The sequence below is a fragment of the Oscarella lobularis genome, chromosome 12 (genome assembly GCF_947507565.1).
Source record: "Oscarella lobularis chromosome 12, ooOscLobu1.1, whole genome shotgun sequence".
Classification (NCBI taxonomy): domain Eukaryota; kingdom Metazoa; phylum Porifera; class Homoscleromorpha; order Homosclerophorida; family Oscarellidae; genus Oscarella; species Oscarella lobularis.
In genome coordinates, this window is record NC_089186.1 from 648,749 (window position 1) to 675,043 (window position 26,295).

A 26,295-nucleotide genomic window follows, 5' to 3' on the forward strand; every position below is an offset into this window, starting at 1 on the left:
TCGTACAAGCAGTCTTCTCACAGTGCTGTTGGCAAGAAACCACTCTTTCGCTGTTTTTTTTACCGTTTTTGTAGCGTTTTGTCTATCGTTAACGTTTGAAGTGAAGCATGATCGTCTCCTCCTGGAAGTACTGGCAAATCAGGTTTATCAGAGTTTTGTAGCCCATTCTGTACCGTGTATCTACCCTTTCTCACGAATATGAAATGCACAAAAAAGGACGACAGAATACCATGGAAGTGAAGAAAACCTGGGAAAGTAACCTAACATGCTCCTGCAGAACGCCACCTTCCCGCTCTTTGCAGTACCAAGGGACGTTCCCGAACAATCAAACGTTAAAGAACGTTCATTTAGTTTTCAAGTAAGGATCGATGGCGCAGACTTCTGGATCACAGCAGTCAATCGACCAATAAATATTCCTATAAAAACTAAATTACCTAATGATCTAAAAACCATTTTAATCAAAAATGGTACTCCAATAAACCTAAATACCTCAACATCCATTGCCCTAGAATAATGACTACATACTAAACAACCTAGATTACCTCAAAATCCATTGACCTAAAATATGCATCTATTCAAACCTAAATTACCTGAATAATCCATTGAAATGGTCTAACCGGGGGTGGCGGCTGCCAGCTAAGCACGTTCGGTGGAAAAGGAGCTACAAACCTACTAAACCTCTAACCGCCCTACCTACTGACAGCCGCCCTAAACCCTAACGCAGAGGGAAAGGACCCGTGCACACTAACATGGTCGGTCGTGATGCAAAACCGAGTACGAATCATCTCTACGTAACGAATGCGTGTCGTCCCCGCTACACTCCCTGTCACACACACAAAAAATGAAGCCTCATGCACTGCCATGACACCAGCCCGCACTCCTGAACCCCAACCCACCCTCGATTACACAGTTGGAAACCAGCCTAGTGTTTAGATTCGTTCCGAAATCGGTCTACGCTCAAGAGCGCGGGCAGTGGCACGCCAGGCAATCCGCTACCTGTGTGTGACAGAGAGTCCCGCCCCCAAGTGCATGCCTACTCCACGGGGGCCCCCAAAAGAAGACCTCGAAAACTCCAGTTATCTTCGTCTGCTCTACACCCCTAGGCAGACCGCGTCGAAGAGCAAAATATCCGCCGTTCTTAAGGAGAGAATGCCGTGCCGTCTAGAAGTTAGGTAAATTTGCGTGGAAGAGAATGAGTTAGGCGCGTACGCATGCAGCACGCGGCGTCGAAGCGTGTTTCATCGTCGCTGCGAGAACAAGCGAAGCCGGCCATCTAGAGAACGCATAGGATCTAGGAATAAATAGGACGGAAACGATCGAGGGTGGCAAAGGGGGCCCATGCAGCGGTGCGAACCTAGTAAATGCAAACGTGAACGGCACGCGAGGACACGCGAGAGCGTACGGCTCGTGATTGCTCGCCAGCGATTGGATGCAAGCGCCTGAATAACGAAGGGGCACCACCAGTCACGTGACTGAAGAAAGCATTGCATGCAGGAGAGTGAGGAGACTCTAATGCCTGCTTGAAGCCGTCTTTTGTTTTCACAAGGGATTGCGAGTCGCGCAACTGGCGAAAAAACGCGAAAACCTTGCGCTTTTGTGCGAGCGCGTGTGGGGGAGCCGGGAGGCGATCGAACACGCTCACCTGTTGGCTTCACTTCCGCGTAGAGAGCCTTGCCGCTCGGAAGAGGCTCGTTCTCTCTCCCAGACGCTTGCTTGCATGCTAAACGCGAAGAAGTCGACGGAATATTTGCGCACGCGCAACTCACATCAATACAAGTTTTACGCCCACTTCGCTTGACATTGAAATTTTCTGTTCAAAGAATGTATACTAGTTTGTTTTCCGTGAACAAGAGATCATCATAGGCTCATCATAGGCAATATCCATTGCTCCGTCGGATCTCTGCTATTGCCATATAAAATCAGCGATTTATTTCTTATTAGACTACCTTGAGTGTCGTGTACTGTCGATAAGTCGGTCTTTCCTTATATAGGCTGCTGCACTGAGTTCATACTGGATATCTATAAAACGTCCACACATTTGGAATTTTTGCGTGCAGGTTTTGAAGCTGCTGAGAGATCAGGGCGAACAGAATAGCTTTGAATTTAGTTTGAGACGAGACGAGTTCAGCTGGAGAACGTCCTGTCATTTCTATCGTCCTTTCGATATTAGTGTAAATAGCAGCCAGTTTTATTTATCGTGTTTGAATATAAAGACAGTCAGACACAGTCTACAATAGTACACGAATACAATATGAATGAAGAAAACATGAAGTAGAGTAAGACGTCTATGAGAGATTGACTTTGTGACGACGAGCCGCTCCTTCTCCTTCAAAACCTCCTTTCACCGTTCTTTTCGTCGCTGGGCCGTTTCCAACGATTTTCTTCTTTTCCTTCTCTAAGACATCCAAGCATTCTGCACTCGAAGGCCGATCTCCGATTCTCTCTTCATCAGAAGTCATCAATGAACAGATCCTTCGCAAGCGAGACCGATTTATCATCAGAAGCTGACGATTTCTCTCTTCTGGGACAGGCCCCTCCCCGGTGAATATTTCTATTAGAGAGATCCCTAGACTATAGACGTCGCTAGGCAACGAACTGCGTCTTGACATCGGGAGCATTCGTTCGGGAGCAACATATTGACGACTGAGGGGCCCGGCTGATATGGAGCTCTCCACCAAATGGGCGGCTCCCAAATCAGCGACTTTCACCTTCATATCTGTCGTCACCAAGACATTGGTCGGACGAATGTCTGCGTGAACGTACGGACGAGGCTTAATTCCGTGAAGATAAGCAATAGCTGACGTCATTTCTAGTACGATGGAGAGCTGCTCGTACTGAGAGAGATAGCACCGAGATGCGTGAGCTGCATCAATGACCTCGCTCACGGATCCCTCGAGCAACTCGCAGACAATTTGGAATGGAATTCCGTCTTCCATCACAGCACCGCATACACTGATGATGCTGGGATGACGGAGTCGACTCGCGGTCAGAACTTCTCTTTGGAAGATCGGAATCGTTCGTCGGGTAGTGATCAAATCGTGGAATTTTTTTACGGCAACTGGCATATTGTGCCAACGCCCAATGATTACGTCTAGAGAAATGCTCATCATTTATTTGAAGTATTTATTCACAGAATATTCCTTTGTACGTACCTGCATAAGCTCCAGAGCCAAGTTTTTCATTCGTAAGGAAAACTTGAGTTGAAGGAATGTTGAGAGCCACGTCAGTCTCCAAATCGCGACATCTGGCTCTGCAGAAAGATAACTTTGCGTGACAAAATTTAGAATTTTGTGCCATACGTTAGAACTTCAATCTCTCTCTGAAGAGAACGACAACGGGTCTTTGATTCTGACCTATAGCAGATATTTCCTTTGTAACCTTCGCGTGACAAAAATTTTAATATTTCCTGCCATACGTTAGAGCTTCAATCTCTCTCTGAAGAGACCGACAACGGGTCTCTAACTCTGACCTATAACAGACACATTTCCTTTGTAGGGTAGACTAATAAAGTCGGAGTTTACGTTTGAGTTTCAAAAGCGCGAGACATGTAAGAACATTTGGCTCTGTAGGAAGATACCTTCGCGTGAAAAAGAAAATTAATAGTTCTTGCAAAACCTTAGAGCTTCATTCTCTTTCTGAAGAGACCTACAATGGATCTCTAATCCTGACCTATAGCACACGTTTCCTTGTAACGCAGAGTACTAAAGTCGAAGTTTACGTTTGAGCTTCAAGGGCCTTAGCTATGTCAGTCTTTTCCGTCTGCAAATCATAACATTTAGCTCTGAAAACAGATACATTAGCGTGAAAAAATATTAATAGTTCTTGCAAAACCTTAGAGCTTCATTCTCTTGCTGAAGAGAACTACAATGCATCTCTGATCCTGACCTATAGCACACATTTTCTTTGTAACGCAAAGTACTAAAGTCGAAGTTTACGTTTGAGCTTAAAGGGCCTTAGCTAAGTCAGTCTTTTCCGTCTGCAAATCATGACATTTAGCTCTGAAAACAGGTACATCAGCGTGAAAAATTTACTATTTCGTGCCATACCTCATAGCTTCATTCTCTCTCTGAAGAGAAGTACAACCATTGCAACGGGTCTGTAGCTCTGACCTATAACAGACACTTCTTTTTTTGGGCAGACTACTGATGTCGAATTTTACATTTGCGTTTCAAAAGCGAAAGCCACGTCTTTCTTTTTCGGTTGCAATTTGCTATATTTGGCTCTTTAAAAAAGATACAATTCAATAGTTTTTGCCATACCTTGGACCTTCATTCTCTCTCTGAAGAGAACTACAACGGCTCTCTAACCCTGACCTATAACAGACATTTCCTTGATTCTCTTGTTTCCAAAAAATTCTTGCCTTTGCTCTCTGAGTCGAGTATTCTCTTCTTCTGAGGACAGGTATCCTGCTTCCAACTGTGTTCTGCAAGAAAGTGTCACGTGTCGCCACTATTGATCTATTTTAATTACCCTTCGTCTTGAACCTCTAACACATCCGTTCTAGAAATAATCATCTTTTCATCTTTAATTAGAGAGAAACACAGGAATCTCGCACCCCAATTCTTCAATTTCTCTTTCAGTTTCCCGACTCTTTTTCTTAGGAGCTTTAGATATATCTTGAGCTGAAGGAAGTGCACGTATCTCAGTCTCAATCTGCACGAATGACTCGTTCGACGGGACTTAAAAAAGTTGTTAGAAATTAGATTATGATGCTAGTCTCACTGGATTACCAAGAGAAAATTCGTCCAAAATGTCTTTCAAATTGCCATCCTTCTTTTTTCCCCCGATGACAATAATCTGAAGAGATCCATCTTGATTCTCCACGCAATGAAGAGTGTGCCTTTGAATAGGTGCTATTTCCGGATTTAGATCAAGCTGAAAAAATACATTTACTAATAATTAAAACTGATCAAGCGCAATCATAAGAACGAAGTTTGTACCGCATGAGATGTTCTTTTGTCCAAGTCAAGAACGTAGACATGCCGGAATTCTTTTCCTTTCAGTTTCGAATTTCCGTAGACGGACCCACCAATAAGAAGAAAGCAATTTTTTTCAACTTTTTTCGTTGATATGCGACAGATTCTGTGTAAATGCCGAGCGCATGGTGTTTGAGAAAAATTGACGGAAATCCATTGCTATCAAATTTGAATAATTATTTATTACAAAAAATATTAGGGATTTACCTTTTTCTCCAAATCAATCACAAATGCATCATTGACTTGTCCGTCGAAGTATGACCCTCCATGAACTAATCCACGATGTCCATCGATCGTTTCCACTGCAGCACTGCAACGTGGTTTCGGTCGTTTTCCACTCAATTCAACATCCAACCAATACCCTAATCATTACTAATTGATTAAAATATTACCAGACTTCATTTAATTTAATTTACCTTTTTCACTTCCCTCCTCGAATACAAATTCATAAATCTCATTATTCACTTTCGCATGTAAATGTGCTCCACATTGGAGACGATTTGGAGGAAGGTTTCGGATCGCTCCCCCAAACATGATAACTCGTCCTCCAATAGCCCACAAACAGCAGGAGTGGCGTTTCCATGGTTTCTTTCCGTCGACGGGCGTGGCCACTTTCATCCATTTCATATTCTTCGGATCCAAACCATACACGTCTTCGAGACACGTCAATGCGTATTCCGACAGCGCTCCCCCGTACGAATACACGATTCCATCAACGACAACGCATTGTGCTCCTCGGCAAGGCGGAGGAGTAATTCCTACGGTGAAACGGCGAATCCATTTCTTCTTCTTCTCGCGGACGTTACAAGTCCAGATTTCGTTGCGAGGAAAATAATCAGAATATATCGTATCCTTTATTCCGCCGAAGAGATGCAATTCGTCCCCGATCAACGCACTTTCGTGCGATACTCGAGGCTCGGGTGACAACGCGACGCTTTCTGCCATTCCGCACGTTGAGAAAACTCTAGATAAAAGAAAATTTTGCTCACGCGACGCGAAACTTGAATTTTTGTCTTCGAAGGCACGCGGAGAGGGGTTTCTGAGCCCGAATGAGCTAGAGGAGTCGGGCGAGCCGAATAAATAGTGCTCCTACCTAAATGGAGCCCTGGCTTTCTCTCTTCTTCAAGTTGAAGTACCGAAGTTCGCACCCGGCCTCGTGATCCTAGTCTCCGGTACACGTGTGTATCAAATCCCGGATAAAGTCGAAGCAGGTAAGAATCTCACAGCTCTCGCGCCGTTTCCGCCTTGGGTTGTCGCTCCAGTGCAGCCACAAGATGATCATGCTCGCTGATGAGCTGCTTAGCAAGCAACCTATCGATTAGTTCGCGACCAAGAAGGCTCGCTAAAAGAGGAATGGCTTCCGAAAATACCGGCTGAAAACGATCAGACCACAGCGGGTCACCCATGATGGAGAACAACCAGGGAGGAACCAGGGAAACGACCAGGGTAACGACTAACGAGTCGAACGACTAAAAACACGGCAGCGTGCGTTAGAGAATCCTCCTTACGATGAGCTTTGCAGTCGTCGACGTCGTAAGCGGGTGGACAGAAAGCTCAAAGCGTGTGCGAGTCACACCGTGGTCGTTGACCCATATGCCATATGGCTGCAATTCTTGTATCAGAAGCTGACTCGTCTTTCGTCCTCACGTTTTAATTCGCGGGTTCGCGGTCGAGCGCGGTTTAGCTAACCTTGTCGTAATTCTAACAGCTCTGACTCGAAAGCGATTCCGCGCCAGACCGCAAATCCGTACGTAGGTGGAGGGAAAATTTTCGGATGGCACGTACGCCTGCCCGTTCGCTTCGCTTCCTAAACTTCCTTCGTTCGTCACTCATACCTACGTTTCCGGTTAGAACGTACTTCTCTCCTCCCACTCGCCTGTTCTATATAAGCGCAGACGCTTCGTCAGCTTTCTTTACAAACTATACTGACAGCGGTAGAAGAGTTTTTTTTCCCGTGGCCAAGTCTACTCATCATAAGGTATTTACCGTCCATTTCTCGGTCGGATCTCTGCTATTTCCATATAAAATCATTGATTTATTTCTCATTACCGTGAGTGTACTCGGTCTATCCTTACGCCGGCTGCTGCACCTGAGTTCAGTCTTCAATTGACCATGTAGATTTATATACTGTATACATATATATATATATATACTGTATATATATATATATTAATAGATGTATATACTTCAGGAGCAAAAGAGACTGGGTGGTTTTTACCAAAGCAGAGACGGCTGCGAGAGATAGTTCGGTGGTTTGTCGTGATCATGAAACGTCCGCACTCTGAAATTCTCCAAAATTTTAATAAAGAAATTATCTATTTGATAGAAGATAATGTTGCCTACGAAACGTGAAGGTTTTGAAGCGCGGCAGAGAGATCAGGACAACAGTGAACAGAAGATCTTGTGCGTTTCCCTGCCTACTACAGTATACATACATGTAGCGTCTTACATATACCATGATAGCTAAGCGTGTTACATATCTCGAACCTACGTACCACAAACAGTTGAAGAAGAACGAGCAACAAAAGAAGCTACTAGACGATGTGACGACGATTTTATGTCGCTTTCGCTAACTGACGCCTTTGATTCTCTATTAGAATCAATTCGATTAAGTAGAAGGTTTCTTCTTTGGCATTGATTTTACTTACGCAATTCCTTACCACATTGGCAACCGAAGTCCTTTCAGCACTGGAACAATCTCTTCAAATGTTGGCCTCTCAAACGGGTTCCCATTCCAGCACAATTTGGCCAGTTTCTCTAAACAGTCATCGCAGTGACCCGGAAATTCAGGTCGTACATCGCTGTGAACGATTTTATCCAGGATTTCTTGACTTGTCAATCCTTGCTCGAATTTCTCGAAGTAAGGATGTTTTGCGGTCATAAGTTCCCACAACGTTATTCCGTAGCTGTAAACGTCGACGGCAATGCTGTACGCTTCGCCGCGAAATATTTCTGGAGCTCTGAAGAATGCCGTACCTACGGCACGTGTTCCTCGAACGCTTCTGTCGTTCTCGTCGCTGATCTTGGGTACGATCCTGGTGCAGCCCAAGTCGGCGACTTTGACGATTCCCGCCTTGTTGACGAGAAGATTGTCGCACTTGAGATCGCGATGCATTCGATTGATGCGGTGGAGATGACGTATTCCCTTGGCCGCGTGTAGAGCGTATTTGACTTGAAGCTCGATCTCCATAGGATGATCTCCGTACTTGTCATCCAATTCTTTTCGAATTGACCCTTCTTCCATGTATTCCAAAACAATGAACGGTTTGCTCTCCGCCGTCTTCCCAGTTCCAATGAATCGAACGATGTGCGCGTGGAATATCGATCGAAGCAGCTCGCTTTCGTCTTTGAATTCTTGTAATTGCTCGTTGGTGCAATCTTGTTCTGTAAATTTGAGGACTTTGACGGCGACGGTTTGATCGCGATATTGCGCAGTCCACACGTCGCCAAAGGATCCCTCTCCAATCATTCGGTCAAATTCGACTTCCTTTTCGTCTACTGACCATATGTCGGATAGTTCAGCTGCCGTTTCTTCAGCAATTTCCAATTCGGCTCTAGTGTACTTGGCCATATTTTTATGTTTTCTTAATCGCTTTATGCAGTACAGGGAGACCACGAATAGTACCACTGCAAGTACTGCTCCCATAATTACGAGATACGTTGTCGGAATTTTACACGATGGGCCAGTAAATCCTCTGTTGCAAATACATTGGGTAGTGTAGTCGCTTTGTACAATGCATATTCCATTAGCGCATTTTCCGACAGGACATGTGCAATTTCTCAAGGAAGTTGAGCCCGTGGTTGTTGTTACTAAACCGGGCGGGCAATCGCTGCAGTCAGTTGCACCGTAATGATCGCTGTATTGTCCTATTGGACAAGGGCGACACGGATGAAGAATGTAGTCAAAACTGTTTGTTCCAGGCTCGCACCCTGAAAGTTTGAAAATATCCAAAGCAACTAAATCTGTCTCCTTCTTAGAATTAGAGGCATAAAACTGCGTTGCGAATTTAAATACGGTATTGCCGCTACCAACGAGTAAATGCTTCTCATCTAACGAAGAATTTTTGCTCGCCATTTTAATTATTGTGAATTTCATTTGACTAAGATCTTCAATCAGAAGGTCGTCACTGTGGCTGGTTGTAAATGCAAAGCGACCAATTGCTGCGCTTGACGTATCGCAGATGTTTTTTAATGTGTTTGATTCGGCTGGCGTCATTATTTTGCGAATCGATGCAACATTCCACTTCACGTCTCCATTGCCAATTTGCGTCGTATACGTTTTCATTTCGCAAGAAGATTTTGTTCTCAGGAAGTACACGTATAACGTGTTATTCCATATTGCGCTCGACCACTGGTGAAGTTGTCCTGCAGGCTCTTGTGACCTCTGTCTGCTATTGCAACACATTCTTTTCCAAGTTGCTTGCATGCGTTTGAAATCTATAGTTGCCATCCAAAGTGAATTTAAAGTTTTGTCTGTACCACCGAATAAAAGCAGCGATCCGTTCTTCAGTGAGTTCATAGTAGCATACGAAGTGAGTTTGCTTGGCGCGTTTCCAATGGAAAGAACCCTCGTCCATACTCGTAAACGGGTACTGTATATCCAAAGGTGGTCCGTTCCAAAGATAGCCACGCAATTATTTTCTGTTGCTGAATAAGCCATCGTTTCCCACGAAAGGAATTTGTCTGTATTTGGCTTCTGATCCGGATCGTAGAGCGTCCACCTGAGATAATCATTTTCATATCGCCACATTACCAAATTTTGATTTTCTTGGACCATTAGGTACCAAATGGTGTTGCTGATCTTAACCAGTCGTGCGTCTCCGTTGAAAATAGGGTACTTCTTGCTACGATTAATTTTTCTAAAACTTGGTGCTTTATGCGTCTGCTTGCGTTTCACAATGTGTAGAAGTTTCTCTTTTCCTAACACCAAAAGTCTGAGTCGTGCCAGACTAATAGGAATCATTTGCGCTATAAGAAGTATCATATTTTTCAGCAAAAGGATCTTTGCGGGAGCTTTTTCATACGTTGTACCAAAACTTCCGCTAACTTTTGCGCAGTGAAATTGGTTTGTATTTATGTCGTACACTCCTAGTACGGAACTCTGTAATTGGACAATGAGCAGTTGGTGTTCCTTGTCGTAGACCATGTTTGCTTGATCGGAGTAAGTAAAAGCAATCTTTGGACAATCGCTTTCGATCACTTTTGAAGCCCATTTCTTCGTCGTTATGTCCAAAATCCACGCTTTTTCGCTGTTACGCGTCAGCCAGTAAATGCGTTCCCTGTCTACTGAAAATGCGTGCCGATGGGCAAGAGGATGTACAGGCCACGTTGTGGTGTTGATTTGTATCCATTCATATTTCATTTTTCGGTCGTCAAGACAACGAAGTTCCCAGAAGTCCTCTAGGTAGATTTGGGATGACCCCGAAATGCCGCCGTATACAAACAATGACTCCTTGCATTGGCACGCGCTTTCCGTTTTGTACTGTGTGAATGCTTTATGACTATGGCGAGTCTGAGGACCCTCTGGCAGGTTTTGAAGAACAGCCCATACTTCATTTTCACCGTTGAAAAGCCATAATCTAGGGTCCTTTTGCTGCGATTCTTTAATATGTCCGTTGCTGTATACTTCGTTGTATCCGCCAAAGACAACAATTCTAGTTTCGCAAAGGCTGGTAATTGAATTCCCGTGCAAGTGAGCAAAATGGCGGTTTGTGGAAACCGCTGTCCATGAGGTTGTGCCCAACGAGAAACTCCACGTGACGCCTACGTAGTCAACAAACAGTATTCGAGTTTGGGCCGTCGAAGGGTTCGCCTTTCGCTGATAGGTTATAGCGCGTTGGATTGGGATAGCGTACCCTCTTGTAAAATGTGCGAATGTATGTACTGCTATTGGTGAGCTTCTCCCCCAATCCGAGCCTTCTTGTATTACGTGTTTCCAATGACCAGTGCTGCTCTTCCCTTCACCGATGTTACAAAGTGCGACGAAAAAGAAAGCAAATCGTCCGGCAGTGAGATTCATTTGCAGCCGTGCAGTTGCGTGAAGCATAGTGGTTGCTTGCATGCTCACAATCAGCATCGCTACACTGCGCAGGAACAAGACCCAAAATATTTGCATGCATAAACTCTCGGTGGTTATTTTGACATGCACGTCATTTGAATTATTGCAGTTTAGATGTTATTGTTTTTGCCACAGGTGGCTCGCAATCCATTTGCAGGTGCACGTTCATCAATAAAACATTGATTTTTTTAGCTTCTTTGCTTCAGAAGGCCTACTTCGGATATGGCGGAAACGTAAAGGCATGTACGACATGTAGTCTATGTAGTCATCCAGTGTAATGAAACAGGTTTAGCACCATCCTTGCATTCAATAAGATTTTATTGTAGGTAGCGTAAAATAGCTGCTGGTTGAAAAAGTGTGTAACCTTTTACTAACGCGCGAGATCCATCACCCGCCACCAGGACACGTCACGTAGATATCCCGTAGGTGTACAGGATCCACATTCGCGATTCGTCTCTCCGTTGGGATTGTCAGCATCCATAATAGCGCTATAGCTTCAATCAGAAGGCATTTGCTTTGTGGGAGTGCAAAGTGAGTCAGCGGTAAGACCAAAAATCGCCACGAAATCGTGAAGGCGTTTCCGTTAGGACAGACACGCTGCCCGCACGCATCGGTATTCTAATCTAAGTCCTTGCATTGAGATGTTTCTTTGCTGAAGTCCAAAGGTGAAACAGTTCACTTCTCGTAGCGGATCTGGTGATCGCGATGCGCATTTGCATGGCCACCGCGCTGTGTTTTCTAGAACTTTTGCTACCATCAGACCTGGTGCAACTCAGCTGATGAATAAAGTTAGTCGTATCCTTTTTGGGGCCCCACCTGTGTGTAGGCGTGCACTTACACTTGTAGGCAGAGCCCTACATATGTAATTATATAGGGTTACACGTCTTTCTGCAGCGTACATGGAGATGAATTTCAATGCTGTGTCACTGCATGCCCACGCTTTGTGGGCGTAGACCAATTTCATGGCAGAATCTAAAACTAAATCTTTGGTTTCTGAACGTCTAATTGAGGGAAAGTTGGAGCTCAAACGGGGGCAGGTCACAGCGGCGAATGAAACTCTTATAAGAAATAGACGTGTTAATCGTGTATGTACGCTGTTAGAGAGTGTAGTAGGAACGACACTCGGTCGTAGTGTACTACTGTGTGACTGCTAGTATTCATGGGTCCTTCCCTTGCGCTAAGGCTTAGTCGGGTAGGGCGGTCTAGGGACTAGAAGGTTGTAGCTCCCTTCCCCAAATATTTGCTAGTAGCCGCCACGTACTTCAGGCCATGCCGTTTCTCACGGGATATTTATATAGATAATGTTCAGAATTCGCAACCTACAAGTAACGATACTACACTCGACATTAATTATTTTCCAGTAAATATGTGCCTTCTCCCTATAGCATGTTGCCTATACCTTGAACCTACCACAGACGGGTGTATGCAATGTGAAACTCAGAGCCCAGTAAAACGACGATTCTATTTTCTTTCACGACCTCTTCCTTGCTTGTCTCATCAACTTGACTCAGTACTACAAAGGAATTTCCTTTTGAAAAAAAGTCGATCTTTGTGCACGCTTAAACACTCCTTACCTCATTGAGAACCAGAGTTCTTTCAGCACTGGAACAACCTCTTCAAATGTCGGTCGTTCAACTGGGTTTCCATTCCAGCACCATTTGGCTATTTTCTTCAAATTGCTCTCGCAGTTTACCGGAAATTCAGGTCGTACGTCACGATAAACGACTTGATCCAGAATTTCTCGTTTCATCAATCCGTTTTCAAATTTATCGAAGTAAGGATGCTTTGCGGTCATCAGTTCCCACAACGTAATACCGTAGCTATAAACGTCGACGGCAACGCTGTACGCTTCGCCGCGAAATATTTCCGGAGCTCTGAAGAATGCCGTACCTACGGCACGTGTTCCGCGAACGCTTCCATCGTTCTCGTCGCTGATCTTGGGTGCGATCCTGGTGCAGCCCAAGTCGGCGACTTTGACGATTCCCGCCTTGTTGACGAGAAGATTGTCGCACTTGAGATCGCGATGCATTCGATTGATGCGGTGAAGATGACGCATTCCCTTGGCCGCGTGTAGAGCGTATTTGACTTGAAGCTCGATCTCCATAGGATGATCTCCGTACTTGTCATCCAATTCTTTTCGAATTGACCCTTCTTCCATGTATTCCAAAACAATGAACGGTTTGCTCTCCGCCGTCTTCCCAGTTCCAATGAATCGAACGATGTGCGCGTGGAATATCGATCGAAGCAGTTCGCTTTCGTCTTTGAATTCTTGTAATTGCTCGTTGGTGCAATCTTGTTCTGTAATTTTAAGGATTTTGACGGCGACGGTTTGATCGCGATATTGCGCAGTCCACACGTCGCCAAAGGATCCCTCTCCGATCATTCGGTCAAATTCGACTTCTTTTACCTCTACTGACCATATGTCGGTGAGTTCGGCTACTGTTTCTGCAACGATTTCCAATTCGGCTCTCGTGTAGGTGGCCGTATTTTTGTGTTCTCTGGCGCTTTTTATGTTGTAGAGGAACACCGCGATTAGTAGCGCTGCGACTACTGTTCCAATACCTTCGAGGTACGTTGTTGGTGTTTCACACGTTGGCCCAGTAAATCCTGTGTTGCAAATACAATGGGTTGTGAAGTCGTTTTCTACGATGCATTTTCCATTCACGCACTTTCCAGCCAAACATGTGCAGTTTTTTAAGGACGTTGAGCCTGTTGTTCTTGTTACCAAACCGGGCGGACAATCGGTGCATTTAATTGCACTGCGATAATGACTGTATTGCCCAATGGGACAGGGGCGACACGGATAAAGAGTGTAATTGGAACTATTTGTCCCTGGCTCGCACCCTGGAAGTTTGAAACTTTCTAATGCAATTAGAGTTGTCTTCTTCTTAGAGGCATACCGAAGTGTGGCAAAATTAAATACTTTTTGGTCGCTACCGACAAGTAAGTGCTTTTCATTAACTGAAGAATTATTGCTTTTCATATTTATTATTTTGATCTTCATTTGACTAAGATCTTCAATCAGAAGATCTCCACTGACACTTAGGATGAATGCAAAGCGACCATTTTTTGCGCTTGGCATACCGCAAAAGGTCTTCAATGTGTTTGCCTCTGCTGCCGTCATTTTTGTGCCAATCGAGGTGACATTCCACTTCAGTTGGCTGATGTCAAGTTGTGTGTGGTATATTTTCCATTCACAAGAAGAGTTACTCCTAAGGAAGTATACGTAAAACGTGTTATTCCATATTGCGCTTGACCACTGGTGAAGTCGGCCTGTTAGATCGTGTCTACCGTCGAAGCTAAATCTTTTCCAGGTTGCTTTCATGCCTTTAAAATTGACTGTTCCAAACCAAAGCGAATTTAGTATTCCGTCTATCCCTCCAAATAGAAACAGCGATCCGTTCTTCATCGAGTTCATGGTAGCGTACGAAGTTAGTTTGTTTGGCCCCTTTCCGCGGGAAAGTACCCTTGTCCATATTCGTGTATTGGTGTTGTACATCCAAAGATTTCCTGTTCCAAAGATAGCTACGTAATTATTTTTGGTTGCTGAATAAGCCATCGTTTCCCAAGAACGGGCTTCGTCGGTTTTTGGCTTCTGATCTGGATCGTAGAGCGTCCACCTGAGGTAATTATTTTCATATCTTCACATCAGCACCATTTGCTTTGTTTGAAACATCAGATACCAAATAGCGTCGCTAATCTTAACCATCCGGGCGTCTCCAGTAAAAACGGGGTACTTCTGCGTGAGACTAAGTAATGCTAAATGTGGTGCTCTATGTGAGTGATTATTTTTCAAAATGCGTAGAAGATTTGCTTTTTCTAGCACCTGGAGTCTAATTTTCGCCTTATAGAGAGGCATCTGGTTGGCTACGAACAGTAATTGATTTGTCAGTAGCAGAATCTTGGCAGGAGCTTCTTTTATCAATGTGCCGCGACTTCCTTGATTTTTACGCAGTGAAAATTGTTTTCGTTTACATCGTAAACTCCTAGTACAAAAGTTCGTAATTGGACAATGAGTAGTTTGTGTTCCTTGTCGTAGACCGGGCTTGTTTTATCGGGATAAGTAGGCGCCAGGTTTGAGCAGGAGCTTTCGATCATTTTTGAAGTCCATTTTTTCGTCCTTGCGTCCAAAATCCACACATTTTGTCTGCCAAATGTGAGCCAGTAAATGTGTTCACTGTCTACTGAAAATGCGTGCTGTTGGGCAAAGGAATGTAGCGGCCACGTTGGGGTGTTGATTTGTATCCATTTATATTTCATTCTTTGGTCGTCAACGCAGCGAAGCTCCCAGAAGTCATTTAGGTAGATTTGAGAAGTCCCCGAAAGCCCGCCGTATACAAACAATGACTCCTTGCATTGGCACGTGCTTTCCTTGTTGTACTGTGTGAATGCCTTGTGGTCATGGCGGGCCTGGGGACCTTCCGGCAGGTTTTGAAGAACAGACCACACTTCCTTATCACCGTTGAAAAGCCATAATCTAGAGTCATCATGCAACGATTTTGTGATATGTCCGTCGCTGTATACTTCGTGGTATCCACCGAAAGCAACAATTCTCATTTCGCAAAGGTTGGTAATCGAATTCCCGCGTAGGTGAGTAAAATGTTCGTTTGTAGAAAGTGCTGTCCATGAATTTGTCCCTAGCGAAAAAGTCCACGTAACACCTACGTAGTCAACAAACAGTAATCGTTGTGTAGCTTCCGAAGGGTTTGCCTTTCGCCGATAGGTCATCGCGCGTTCAGCTGGGATAGCGTAGCCCTGTACACGTTTCCCATAATTATGTACTGATAGAGGCGAATTTCGCTCCCAGTCCGAGCCCTCTTGTAGTACGTGTTTCCAGAGACCAGTACTACTTTTCCCTTCTCCTATTTTGCGAAGTATGGTGAAATAGAGAGCCAGTCCTAGGACGATGAGATGCATTTGCAGCTTCTAGGAGCGGGAAGCGCTTTGAGTACGTTCTCACAGTGACTCACGGGGCGTTGCTAATGAGCAGGAAGCGTTGCTTGTGCACAATCTCTGCGCTACATGCAAAAACTCTCGATGTTTAGTTACACGTTCGTGTATATACCCAGGGCGTGCATGCACGATTTGGACGGATCACTGATTGGCAATATATGTTTAGCCGAATTGGCTCAACATCTGTTTGCCAGGTGGGCTCAGCGATCTTTTGCAGGTGTCTGTTCATCAATAAATCATATCAAATCTTTAGTCATCTGCCGTAGGTCAGATTCTGAAGTGGTTTGAGCGAACAGGGCTAGTGTCAACCGAAGTCATATAAAAGAAGTACGACGGGCTGTCGGCGTAAGAGCAGTTTTTTATTCTAAAGTCGCAAAATTGTTTGAGTCTGTGCTGACTATTGCGCCTCCGTCAGTTCCATCAAATACACCTTATTCTGTTCGGCAATTTTGCTAAGTGCTCTTTACTTCAGGGGCAAGGGCGTTTTCGTTTCTCATGTAGGTATTTGATTGCCTATAGTTTATCTGAAAATATTCAAAAAAGACCGATCAAAAAGGACGCTTTTTTGCCGCACGCCTGCCTGACATTTCCCAAGAAAACACTTGGGTAAGTTTTCCGCCTAGAGCCGATCCGCTGAGATCAATCAAAACATCTGATCAATGTTAATTTGCGCGTGCGCAAAGACCTACTTCTCGCCGCGCCAGCTGCGCCGAGTGAATCCACTCGTAGGAGAGCGATCTCGAACCGTACGCACTTGCGCGTCCTCGCGTGCCGTTCACATTAGGGTATTTTGGCATTCTCGTTTTCTTTTCACCACTGGGACCCCCTTTCTCACCTCCGATCCTTTCCGTCTTATCTATGCCTATGCGTTTTCTAGATGGCTGCGCTTGTTCTTGCAGCGACGAAGAAGATCCGTGCTGCATTCGTAAGCGCCCAGCACGTTCTCTTTCACGTACGCAATTGATTCACGTCATCGCCAATTCCCGTTCTAAAAATCAGCGTGTCGTCTTTTTTGACATGGGAATGTAGCGCCGACGAAGATCAATCAATTTTTTTGAGGTTTTTTATGATGGGGCCCCGTGGACTCGGAGTTTAGAGTGCGGGATTCTCAGTCACAGTGACACACGCGACGCCGATTGCCTGGCGTGCCACTGTGTAATCAAGGGGGTTTGGGGTTCAGGAGTGAGGCTGGTATCTTGACAGTGTATGAGGCTTCTTTTGTTTGTGTGTGACACTCACAGGGAGTGTGAAGGGGGACGACGCGCATTCGGAACGTAGAAGTCGTGCTTGGTTTTTTGCTATGTTAGTGTGCACGGGTCGTTTCCCCGGTTTAAGGGTTAGGGCAGCTGTAAAGGTTTAGTATCTCTTTTCTCCGGAACGTGTCTATCTAACTAGCAGCCGCCGCTTCGGTTACACCGTTTTAGTGGAATACTTAGGTTGTGATATCTGTATATTATTTTAGGTCATGATCTAGGTTTGTTTTTAGGATTATTTATAGATCAAGGAGATGCCATGAGGAGACGTAGTCGTATTACTTAAGTCAATAATATGATCTTGGATCGAGAACTTTATTAAAGTAAAATCTTGAAGAGATTACGTCGTAGAAAAATTTGAAGTAAGTTAAGATTAATTGAAGGTGATTGATCTATACTTGCTGCGTTTTCTCTTCTAGGCCCGTGGCAATGAACTGATATAAAAACAATTTAATTCAGCTGAGAAAATGAGACGGTCAGCGTTTTTGCAAGCGTATGATGAAACGAAAATTTTGCTGCACGTCATTGTTTGAAGCAGGAGATTGATTTAGGCGCGTGGGCAACGTGCGTACGTTCTCACGAATCTTGCGCACTTATCTGGAGATGTCAGCGATTTTTATTTTGTGCGATTTAGTTCGTTTTAATTACGTGTTAGTAGGGCACTTTGATTTTCTCGTTCTTTATTTTCTGCACTACTGTAGGAGTGAGTTATCTTTTCTCGCAGTACATACATCCTAATTAGAGGACGAATGGATGGGCATGGAATAGCGTTGAATATATGACGTCGGAAGAGGAGAAAAGACGAAAAAATGGATTCCTTTTTTAGATAACGTTAATTATTAGTTGGCATGGTAGCATAGCGAGATGGTCCTGAGCATGACCTAGATTCGAAAAGTGCTCCAGGACAGACTCTCCAGGACCGCCTTTTTGCGAAGGCGTCGCGTGAATGTAGATTAAAGCGCGTCGCGAACACGAGGCGTCCAGTGTTATAGAAATTTTATTGCAAGTAACCACGGAAGTAAACCGGAAGTTCTCAAAAAAATTTTCGCGGGGGTCTTGCATTTCGCTGTCCACCTGCGCAAACCGCAAGGGCTCGCGCAGGCTTCGGTTGGGTGGGGGTCAACCTCGCTACTCCCCCGTCGGAGTTAGAGCCTGTTTAGTCTCCCGGCTCGGACGCCTGGGACCGGCAGCGCTCGGATGTGAGTGCTGACGGCCTGGTTCCAGGGGGACCGCTATTGTAACCCACCGCGTCTTGCCCAAGTGGGGTGGCAGTTTAACACTCATGCCACTGGAGTAGGGGTTGGGCTCCCCTGCGTTTGAGCCGTGGCTCAAGAGTTGCCGCCTGTTGGGCTTTCCTATGTGCCTGTGCAAAATCCTTTTAGCAAAGCTCTTGCTTCTAGTTGTCTTCTACGCAGAAACGCTCAAAAATGGCCAAACTTTGCATATGCGAATGAGCTTGCCTTAGCCTTCTTATGTTGAGGCTATCTGCATCTCACTACGCTTCAGGATACAATAGCACATACGATAGAACGTATTCTACATCAAAATGATCAATGCAAAATAGATTGACCTATATATATACAACTGCAAAATGCACCGATTATCTCTCATGTGACTCACTGGGTCAATATACAGAACTTCTCCAAACTAATAAGGCGGATCTAAACGAGTCTAAACGAGTCTAAACGATCTAGACGAGTCTATGCATCGATGTGGCATTTTAGATGTATCGGACCTCGCTTTTTCCTTGAAAACTCGGAGTTTTGCGAGATAGAAAGCGCTGAGACGGCGCACGATAATATAAGAAGCGAAAAATTTCCATCCTAAAAACGAACAATGACATACATGGTTGTTCAGATTCACTTGAATCCTGAAGCTCACATTATTTAGTGACGAATTGATTTTTACTACGTTCACGGATCCTCTCTAACGCATGCGACCAAGTCGCTCCGCTCTGAATCTCCAAACATATGACAGTGCAAGGGGCAAGATCGAGCAAGAGCACTGAGGCCATATAAGATGCGAATCGTCTGCATTGAAAAAAAAATGAGGAGCCGTCCTACAGTACGTAGATTGGATTACCGTTTAAATTTAACGGCACGCAAGACGCAATTGACGCTCTTTCTTTGAAAATGATTTAATCATTGACCTAGATATCTGAGGATTTTGTGAAGACATTTCAATATAATGAGAGTACCATATCGACGCTGTGAAGCGCCTGCGTCACGCTGATCAGAAGCGACGTGCGCAAATTCCTACCATAGATGACGTTCTAGGCAACCTGCACACTGGTGTCTAAAGCCCTTTGCGCTTGTTGCCTCAAGCAAATGACGTAGAGCATATATGCTGATACCTAAACCCGATCGAGCCTCTGAATAAAATGTCGAACACTGAAGCGACGCTGTCTTGCCGTGAAACGTGGAAAAAACGCGGAAACGATTGACAAGGGAGGAGGTTTGCGTGCGAGAGACGAAGGATTGCTTGTTTGCGAGCGGATGCAGACTTTCAGGTGTCCAAGAGGAGGCCCGCGTCCCCATCTGTACGAGAAATCCGCAACTGAGTCGTAAAGACACCAAATTGCATAACTTACAGTATCTCTCACGCGGAGAATCCGAGATTCGAGAGAGTTCCTGACCCGAAGGGCTGCGCGGCGTGCGTTATGCACGTGACGTCAGGTAAAACACAAATATTCCTAGCGATAATGAACTTTATCAGAGCTTCAATGGTTGCACAGCTACTTCAGAAAAAACGTTTTTATAAAGCTGCTAGCAGCACCTAAACATAAAATAAAAATACAAGCGGTAACCAATGTAGAACAATATCAGCTATAGTAAGAATCCTTTAGGAGAGTTTAGACTAAGAAATGTAACTTTTTACGGATCGACGTTGCGGCAACATTGGAAGCACCAAAGTTACCTGATCTTCTCCATGCAACCTACCCTTTACCAATCTTTTCGGATAGCACCGATCGTATTCTTCTGACTCTTGAACTCGTTCCAATTGAGCCAAACACTCGGCGGCAGTCGGCCTCGCGTTTGCATCAACGCAAATCATACCGCGACACATTTTCTTCACCGCGAGATGACCGACGTCAGCAGCTTGTTCGAATCGATGACTGGCAACAGGCAGTTCCCCAGTCATCAATTCAACAAGGGTAACTCCTAGACTACACACGTCGGCCATCTTTGTATTATGCGCCGCCCCGTGAATGTTGTCTGGCCTTCGCTCCGGAGCCACATATTGGGGACTCAACGGGCCAGCGGAGAGAGAAATTTCGGCTAAGCGAGCGGCACCCAAATCGCATACTTTAGCCTCCATCAACGACGTTACGACCACGTTAGAGGGACGGACGTCACCGTGGAGAACCCCCTCGGGCCCGAGCTGGTGGAGATACGCAATTCCTGCCGTCGTTCCCAGAGCGAGATCAATCTGCTCGCGTAAGGACAAAGACCATTTTGTACGAAGAGCGGCTCTGATGACGTCCGATAGTGAGCCTTCGAGAAGTTCGGTGATGATTCGGAATGGAACGCCGTTCTCCGTTGTTACGCCGCATAGGAAGACAACGTTGGGATGGCGAGCGCGAACGCAGACGGAAATTTCTTGTTGAAAGAGACGAAGGTGGTAGTCAGTGTTCAAAAACTCGTAGAACATTTTGACAGCAACAGGGCAGCCGCGCCAGTAACCCACTCTAACTTCTAAGAAAAAAAACCCTTTAGTGTTGGGTAAAAAGTGAAACCTCGTCTTTACGGTCACCCACAGGTCAAGTTTTTTATCATATCTGGTAATCATGGTAGAATTTGGTTTGTAAGCACGCGTGCGCTTATGACCTTAAGTATAGCGATGGAATATGAGATTGATTACATAGCTACAAAACGCGGCACCAGCGCATTCGAATAAGAGTGCCGCTTATAGCTGAGGTGCGGATACAAACCAGATTCTGCAATATTTTGAAATGCGGTCGTTTATTCGACCGTTGCGGGTCGCATTAGAAACGTGGTCCCCTTATCAAGGTAGCCGCTAAACAAGGCTCCACGGTACAGTGCCTTATTGACTATTACCTCCATAGCCACCGTCGCCCAGCTTTAGGTCCGTCATTTTGACATCGCCGATTGGAATGTGAAGAAATTCTTCCTCGTTTTTTGCTTTTTTTAGTTGCCTCTCCTTCTCGGCTTTTTCTTCAATGACAGCCTTCAATTCATCCTGCATTTCTTGGTAAAGGCCCTTTAATTTTGCTGAAAGATAACAATTCATGCATATGACAATTGCACTCTTAATAGATGTATCCATACCGTTTTCAACACTCAGACCATCATATCCTTTCTGAGCGTTCTCAAATTTCAAGTTTTCTTCTTCAACAGCGGCTTTCAAAAGATCTTTAATAAATGAAATGAGAAATCAGACAGCGCCTTAGGCATGGAAAGATAAATTTTGCATGCTCTTACCGTGCGTCTTTTGCGCTACTGCGAATCTTTCCTCGTAGAGCTCGATAATTTTTTCTGCAAACATGAATTATCGAAAAAGTCAACTTCTCATAATATGGCGTCCTACCGTGGTCAAGTCTCATTGCAAAGTTCTCTTTCTTTGCGTTCTCAATCTGAACATCATTCACCTCAGCATCAGCTTTTAGTTGCGCTAAAATACGCTTAGCCTAGAAGTCGGCATGATTCAAAGCTTTACCGATTTCTCTTTCAGCAGCAGCTATTCTCTCTTCGAAGAACTCCACGTTTTTTGCTAAATCAAGGATCAGTTTTAAGACAAATACACTCTATTATACCGTTTTCGCGTCTCATAGCATCAGCCTCTTTTCTTCCACTCTCAATTTCAACTTCCTTGTCTTCAGCAAAAGCCTTTAATTGTGCTATTTAAAAAACAAGTGAACGAAACAACTGAATCGATGAATCGCCTATACCAATTTCACAAATTTTAGCATCAAGTAACCTGCTCTTCTCTTCTGCCTCGCTTTTAAATTTTGCTACAAAGAGCGGGCTTCAAAAAAGTTTACCCTATCATAGATTGACTTACTTAAAACAGCCTCATCAGCTGCTTCCTTGGCTTTGTGCTCCGCTTTCATTTCTGCAGCCGCATCCAGCAAGCGAGCCAGCTCTCCTTCCCTTCTAGACAAGGCAAGAGAGACTTCTTCCAACTGTTGCTTCCATTTATTTTCCTGAAAATTGTTGGCAACAGGTTTGTTATGCAATAAGGAGATGCTCTTACGTGGGTGCCAGCAACGAAGTCTTTGTTCTCCTCTCTTGGAGAGGGAAGACGAACCTCTTGCTTTGCCAACTTGGTGCGAAGTATAGCGATTTCCTGTACCAGCTCATCTCTTTCCTAAATACATACAGTTCTAGGCAACGAATCGGTGGCATGTTATGTATACCTGAGGAGAAGTCCACTTCAAAGGATCTTCAGAGCACTGAATAATATTGATCTGATATGAACACGGTAAATTACCAATAATCGCTTTCCTAATCAGCACAATTGACCTCTTTGAGAAAATAAGCAGCTTCTTTGCTTCCACTAGCTGTTGCTTTTGACAGAAATCGCCGACTCTCCTTATTTCAACTTTGACATAGACTATAGACTCGATTCTTTCACATTAACTTTACCAGCCCCAGTTGCGATGCTTTGATTCCCGCTTTGACAAACCGGTGAAATAAATCTAGCCGCCCTCCAATGAGCGCCACATCCAAAGCAGATTCTCCATTTTTCGTCCATGCGTATATATTGGAACCTTTTTTCAACAGCAAATCAATGACATTGTCACAGCCAAATTCAATGGCAGTCAGAAGAGGAGTGCATCCCCACTAATAAGAATAGAAACCAGATCAGCAAAGAAAGGCTGGCACTACATGAATATATATACACACATTATCTCGAGCCTCGCTGTTTGCACCTTTCAAAATCAACAGTTGAGCTATCGTATCTAAATCCCGCTGAGCAACCAAATGAAGAACTGCGTTCAAATCCTAATGGTGATTAAACCGAAACTACAAAAACAAAGCCAGAAAACTAGTGCAACACAAACTTGGTCAGGAAAACTGGTTAGAAGTGACTCTGCTACATCGTAATGGTTTTCGATGCAGGCTAAAGCCAATGCCCCATGTCCTTCCTAGAAAAAGTCCTTGAAGCGAAACTGAAAAATTTGCTTAATTAAGAACTGCCTTATCAAGTGCGTGAGGATTGCAGCCCTTGTTAAGAAGAAAATCGGCAGACTCAATATGCCCATTACAAACTGCATAAAGAAACGGCGTTCGCCCCCACTAAAAAGTTCGCAATACAAAGACGTCATTTCTTTGGGTTGCCTTATCAAATCAAACTTTGTCTTGGGCTTCGATGTTGGCGCCCCTGTCAATCAGAAGATCGGCAACCACCGGCTTATTCCATTTAGCTGCCATATGAAGCGGAGTAAAGCCAAACTAGTAAAGCAAGTTTCAACTAGAACGGAACACGTAATGACCTACGTCATCTTTGTCAGCCACCAAACATCGGACTTCGAGGAGTTTTTTTGCTATTTCTACTTTTCCACTGGCACTTGCAGCTGCCAATGATCCCATCCCAAACTGCAAGTCAGAAGTCAGAGTAAGTCAGTAAGTAAGACGTGATCCTGTGACATGAAAGACTTTCCTTATTCTTTGCATGGATGTTGCATTCGCCAAGTATTAAAACTTCAAGCATACGCAGATTGCCCGTTGCGGAGCAGCAGAGAATCGGAGTGCCTCCGTTCTAGATATCCAAATGAAAAAGTTTACAACAATGGCAAATTAATTCAGTAGAGAAAGCTCTTTAATCTTACTTCATCTTTGGCTTCAAGATCTGCACCATTTTTAATCAGAAATTCTGCTAGTACATGATGCCCTTTGCCAGCAGCCTTGTGCAAGGAAGTAGCTCCACACTAAATGATTGAATAAAATTATCTGTGCAAGGGAGTTAATCACCTACAGAATGAGTTTTATTGACGTCCAATCCAAGTTGAAGCAACTTTTCAGCAAGTTCAAGGTTTCCCTTGGAACATGCAATTGCCAAGGCACCATCTTCTTTCTGAAGAAAAAAAATGTACTGTTATAAAACTAAGCACGCATTGCAAAGAACATTGCCTCGTTCTTGGCATGAATATTGCAATTTTTGGATACCAGGAACTCGACCGAATCAATGCGTTCGGCATTACAAGCAACGAGAAAGGGGGTTTCAGCTCTCTATTGGAACTCAAATAATTGCCAACATGAAGTGCTAAAAGAAACAAGCACTTTGCTTTCAGCTTCCAGATTTGCGCCCTTTTCAATAAGAAATTCTGCTAGCTCGAAATGCCCTCTGGCAACTGCCCAGTGCAAAGAAGTATAGCCAGACTGGTTCACAGTGAATGAAAAATAGTGCACCAAAAAACAAAAAAAGGTACGTTCTTACGAAATGAGCTTCGTTGACGTCCAGTCCCAGTTGAACTAACTTTTTGGCAATCCTAAGATTCCCATTCCAACTCGCCATTGCCAAGGCTCCGTCTCCTCTCTACATACCTCCTTCCTACTCACAGCTAAACGCCGCGAAACAACTGACCTTGCTCTTGGAACGTACATCGCAACCTGCGGCGATCAGAAGATCGATCATGTCCACGCATTGGCAGTCACAGGCCACGAGGTAAGGCGTGTATCCAGACTGAAAGCACAAAAGCTATCCATCTCATGCAGAGAAAAACAATCCTACACTCACATCGGCACGACCTTCGAGCCTAGCCCCTTTGCTGATAAGAAATTCAGCCACTTTAAGGTGCCCATTTTTAGCGGCCCAGTGCAAAGAGGAGTAGCCGTCCTAGGTAACAAATGCAGCACCAAAGACGCTACATCATTGCTGCCTGGCTGCCTACCACTTCTGCTTCGTTGGGGTCCAAACCGAGGTTAATCAATTTCTCAGCGAGTCTCAGGTTTCCATCCCAGCTCGCTATTGCCAGGGCTCCGTCTCCTCGCTAAAAAGATGTACATATAATAAATATTCACAAAAGCTTGCAGCAAAAAAGAAAGCCTTTTTCTTAGCATGAATGTTGCAGCCTTTGGAAACCAAGAGATCAATGATTCCAACGCGATCAAAAGAACAAGCAACAAGAAAAGGTGTCAGCCCAGACTAGAAAAGAGTGCAAGAATATTTAGCTGTATGAGGATGAATTACCTCGGCTCTGTCTTCAAGTCTGGCCCCATTTTCTATTAGATATGAAGCAGTTTCCGCATGCCCACGATCAGCTGCACAGTGCAACGGCCTGTAGTCATTCTAAAAATAACATAAAATAAGCGATTATATAATTAACTGAACGAAATATTGAATCTACTCCGTGGACATCATAGACGGAGAAACCCAGTTTCATAACTTTTTTCACCATTGGAATATGACCTCGGAAACACGCCAAAGCCAGAGCTCCATCGCCATGCTAAAAAATTAAAACACAAATAAATTAAAAAATACTATTAATTAGCTAATTAATTAATTATTCAAGTACTGACATCGTTCACTGCATAGATGTTGCAGCCCTTCCTCACAAATAAATCGACGCCTTTAACAGATCCCCGATTGACAGCAAAAAGGAACCCAGTTGTTCTACGCTATTGTGAAAAAAAATTGAACAGAGCCTAAAACAGGAGTCAATTTACCTTGTCGACTGAACTCTCGATGTCCCATCCTGCCAGGAGAAGATATTTAGCCACGTCCAAAGAATTGCACATAATTGCACACGCCATTGCATTCATGCCGTCCTACATGAATCCCACATATGACAATCATTGAATTTAGAAAAAGTAATTGCTTCTAGAAGTAGCTCATTGCTGGCGTAGCAGGAGCAAAAGGCAAATTTTAGGAAACTTTCCAAACTAGATAATGCTGCGAGAAGGAATATGGAGTATCAAATACCTCGTTTACAACGGTTTTCCACTCGTCGGGATATTCCAACACGAATGGGACAACGCGCTTCACTTTTTTGCTTGCGATGGCCGCGAAGAAAGCTGAAACCAACCTAGCAGGACATGATAACGCACCGGCGGAGGTACTGCCGGCAGCTCTTCCGACGGATTCCATAGTT

The 26,295-nt window shown here is 44.4% G+C and overlaps 3 protein-coding genes across 3 annotated transcripts; all 3 read right to left on the reverse strand.

Moving 5' to 3' along the window:
- Positions 1 to 2,543: 2,543 nt before the first annotated feature.
- Positions 2,544 to 6,142, reverse strand: LOC136193939 (kelch domain-containing protein 2-like). Its single transcript, XM_065982948.1, has 20 exons — positions 6,070 to 6,142; positions 5,393 to 5,940; positions 5,184 to 5,338; positions 4,941 to 5,135; positions 4,731 to 4,875; positions 4,556 to 4,679; positions 4,471 to 4,500; positions 4,361 to 4,423; positions 4,260 to 4,313; positions 4,160 to 4,210; positions 4,047 to 4,109; positions 3,936 to 3,998; positions 3,832 to 3,885; positions 3,719 to 3,781; positions 3,616 to 3,669; positions 3,522 to 3,563; positions 3,416 to 3,469; positions 3,300 to 3,353; positions 3,153 to 3,250; positions 2,544 to 3,091 (listed from the first exon to the last, which is right to left on the reverse strand). Exons 2-12 carry the CDS (start codon positions 5,919 to 5,921, stop codon positions 3,944 to 3,946), a joined length of 1,464 nt encoding a protein of 487 aa, XP_065839020.1. The 5' UTR covers positions 5,922 to 5,940; positions 6,070 to 6,142; the 3' UTR covers positions 2,544 to 3,091; positions 3,153 to 3,250; positions 3,300 to 3,353; positions 3,416 to 3,469; positions 3,522 to 3,563; positions 3,616 to 3,669; positions 3,719 to 3,781; positions 3,832 to 3,885; positions 3,936 to 3,943.
- A 1,490-nt stretch (positions 6,143 to 7,632) lies between these two features.
- On the reverse strand, positions 7,633 to 9,261 carry LOC136193940 (uncharacterized). Its single transcript, XM_065982949.1, has one exon. It carries the CDS (start codon positions 9,259 to 9,261, stop codon positions 7,633 to 7,635), a length of 1,629 nt encoding a protein of 542 aa, XP_065839021.1.
- Positions 9,262 to 18,952: 9,691 nt separating this feature from the next.
- Positions 18,953 to 26,285, reverse strand: LOC136193702 (ankyrin-1-like). The gene is made up of 37 exons (XM_065982640.1): positions 26,127 to 26,285; positions 25,871 to 25,972; positions 25,724 to 25,822; positions 25,552 to 25,650; positions 25,395 to 25,493; positions 25,251 to 25,349; positions 25,096 to 25,194; positions 24,942 to 25,040; positions 24,789 to 24,887; positions 24,642 to 24,740; positions 24,485 to 24,583; positions 24,335 to 24,433; positions 24,180 to 24,278; positions 24,034 to 24,132; positions 23,865 to 23,963; positions 23,702 to 23,800; positions 23,558 to 23,656; positions 23,402 to 23,500; positions 23,266 to 23,349; positions 23,108 to 23,206; positions 22,847 to 23,044; positions 22,724 to 22,792; positions 22,618 to 22,668; positions 22,455 to 22,568; positions 22,263 to 22,404; positions 22,150 to 22,212; positions 22,015 to 22,098; positions 21,918 to 21,971; positions 21,789 to 21,872; positions 21,683 to 21,736; positions 21,530 to 21,613; positions 21,299 to 21,472; positions 19,831 to 20,935; positions 19,651 to 19,777; positions 19,323 to 19,593; positions 19,122 to 19,270; positions 18,953 to 19,063 (listed from the first exon to the last, which is right to left on the reverse strand). The coding sequence occupies exons 2-33, from the start codon at positions 25,964 to 25,966 to the stop codon at positions 20,097 to 20,099; spliced, it is 3,873 nt and encodes a 1,290-aa protein (XP_065838712.1). The 5' UTR covers positions 25,967 to 25,972; positions 26,127 to 26,285; the 3' UTR covers positions 18,953 to 19,063; positions 19,122 to 19,270; positions 19,323 to 19,593; positions 19,651 to 19,777; positions 19,831 to 20,096.
- Positions 26,286 to 26,295: the final 10 nt, after the last annotated feature.

Bases quoted from the DNA above. Each gene is read 5' to 3' on its own strand.
- LOC136193702 (XM_065982640.1), bottom strand. From the start codon at position 25,966: ATGAATGCAATGGCGTGTGCAATTATGTGCAATTCTTTGGACGTGGCT. The intron at 23,501-23,557 runs GTTTGATTTGAT...CGAACTTTTTAG, and splicing joins ACATCGAAGCCCAAGACAAA to TGGGGGCGAACGCCGTTTCT. The intron at 21,972-22,014 runs GTATAATAGAGT...TCCTTGATTTAG, and splicing joins TGCTATGAGACGCGAAAACG to CAAAAAACGTGGAGTTCTTC.
- LOC136193940 (XM_065982949.1), bottom strand. From the start codon at position 9,261: ATGAAAACGTATACGACGCAAATTGGCAATGGAGACGTGAAGTGGAAT.
- LOC136193939 (XM_065982948.1), bottom strand. From the start codon at position 5,921: ATGGCAGAAAGCGTCGCGTTGTCACCCGAGCCTCGAGTATCGCACGAA. The intron at 4,680-4,730 runs GTAATCCAGTGA...AACTTTTTTAAG, and splicing joins TTTGGACGAATTTTCTCTTG to TCCCGTCGAACGAGTCATTC. The intron at 4,110-4,159 runs GTAAAATTCGAC...TGTCTGTTATAG, and splicing joins TTCGCTTTTGAAACGCAAAT to GTCAGAGCTACAGACCCGTT.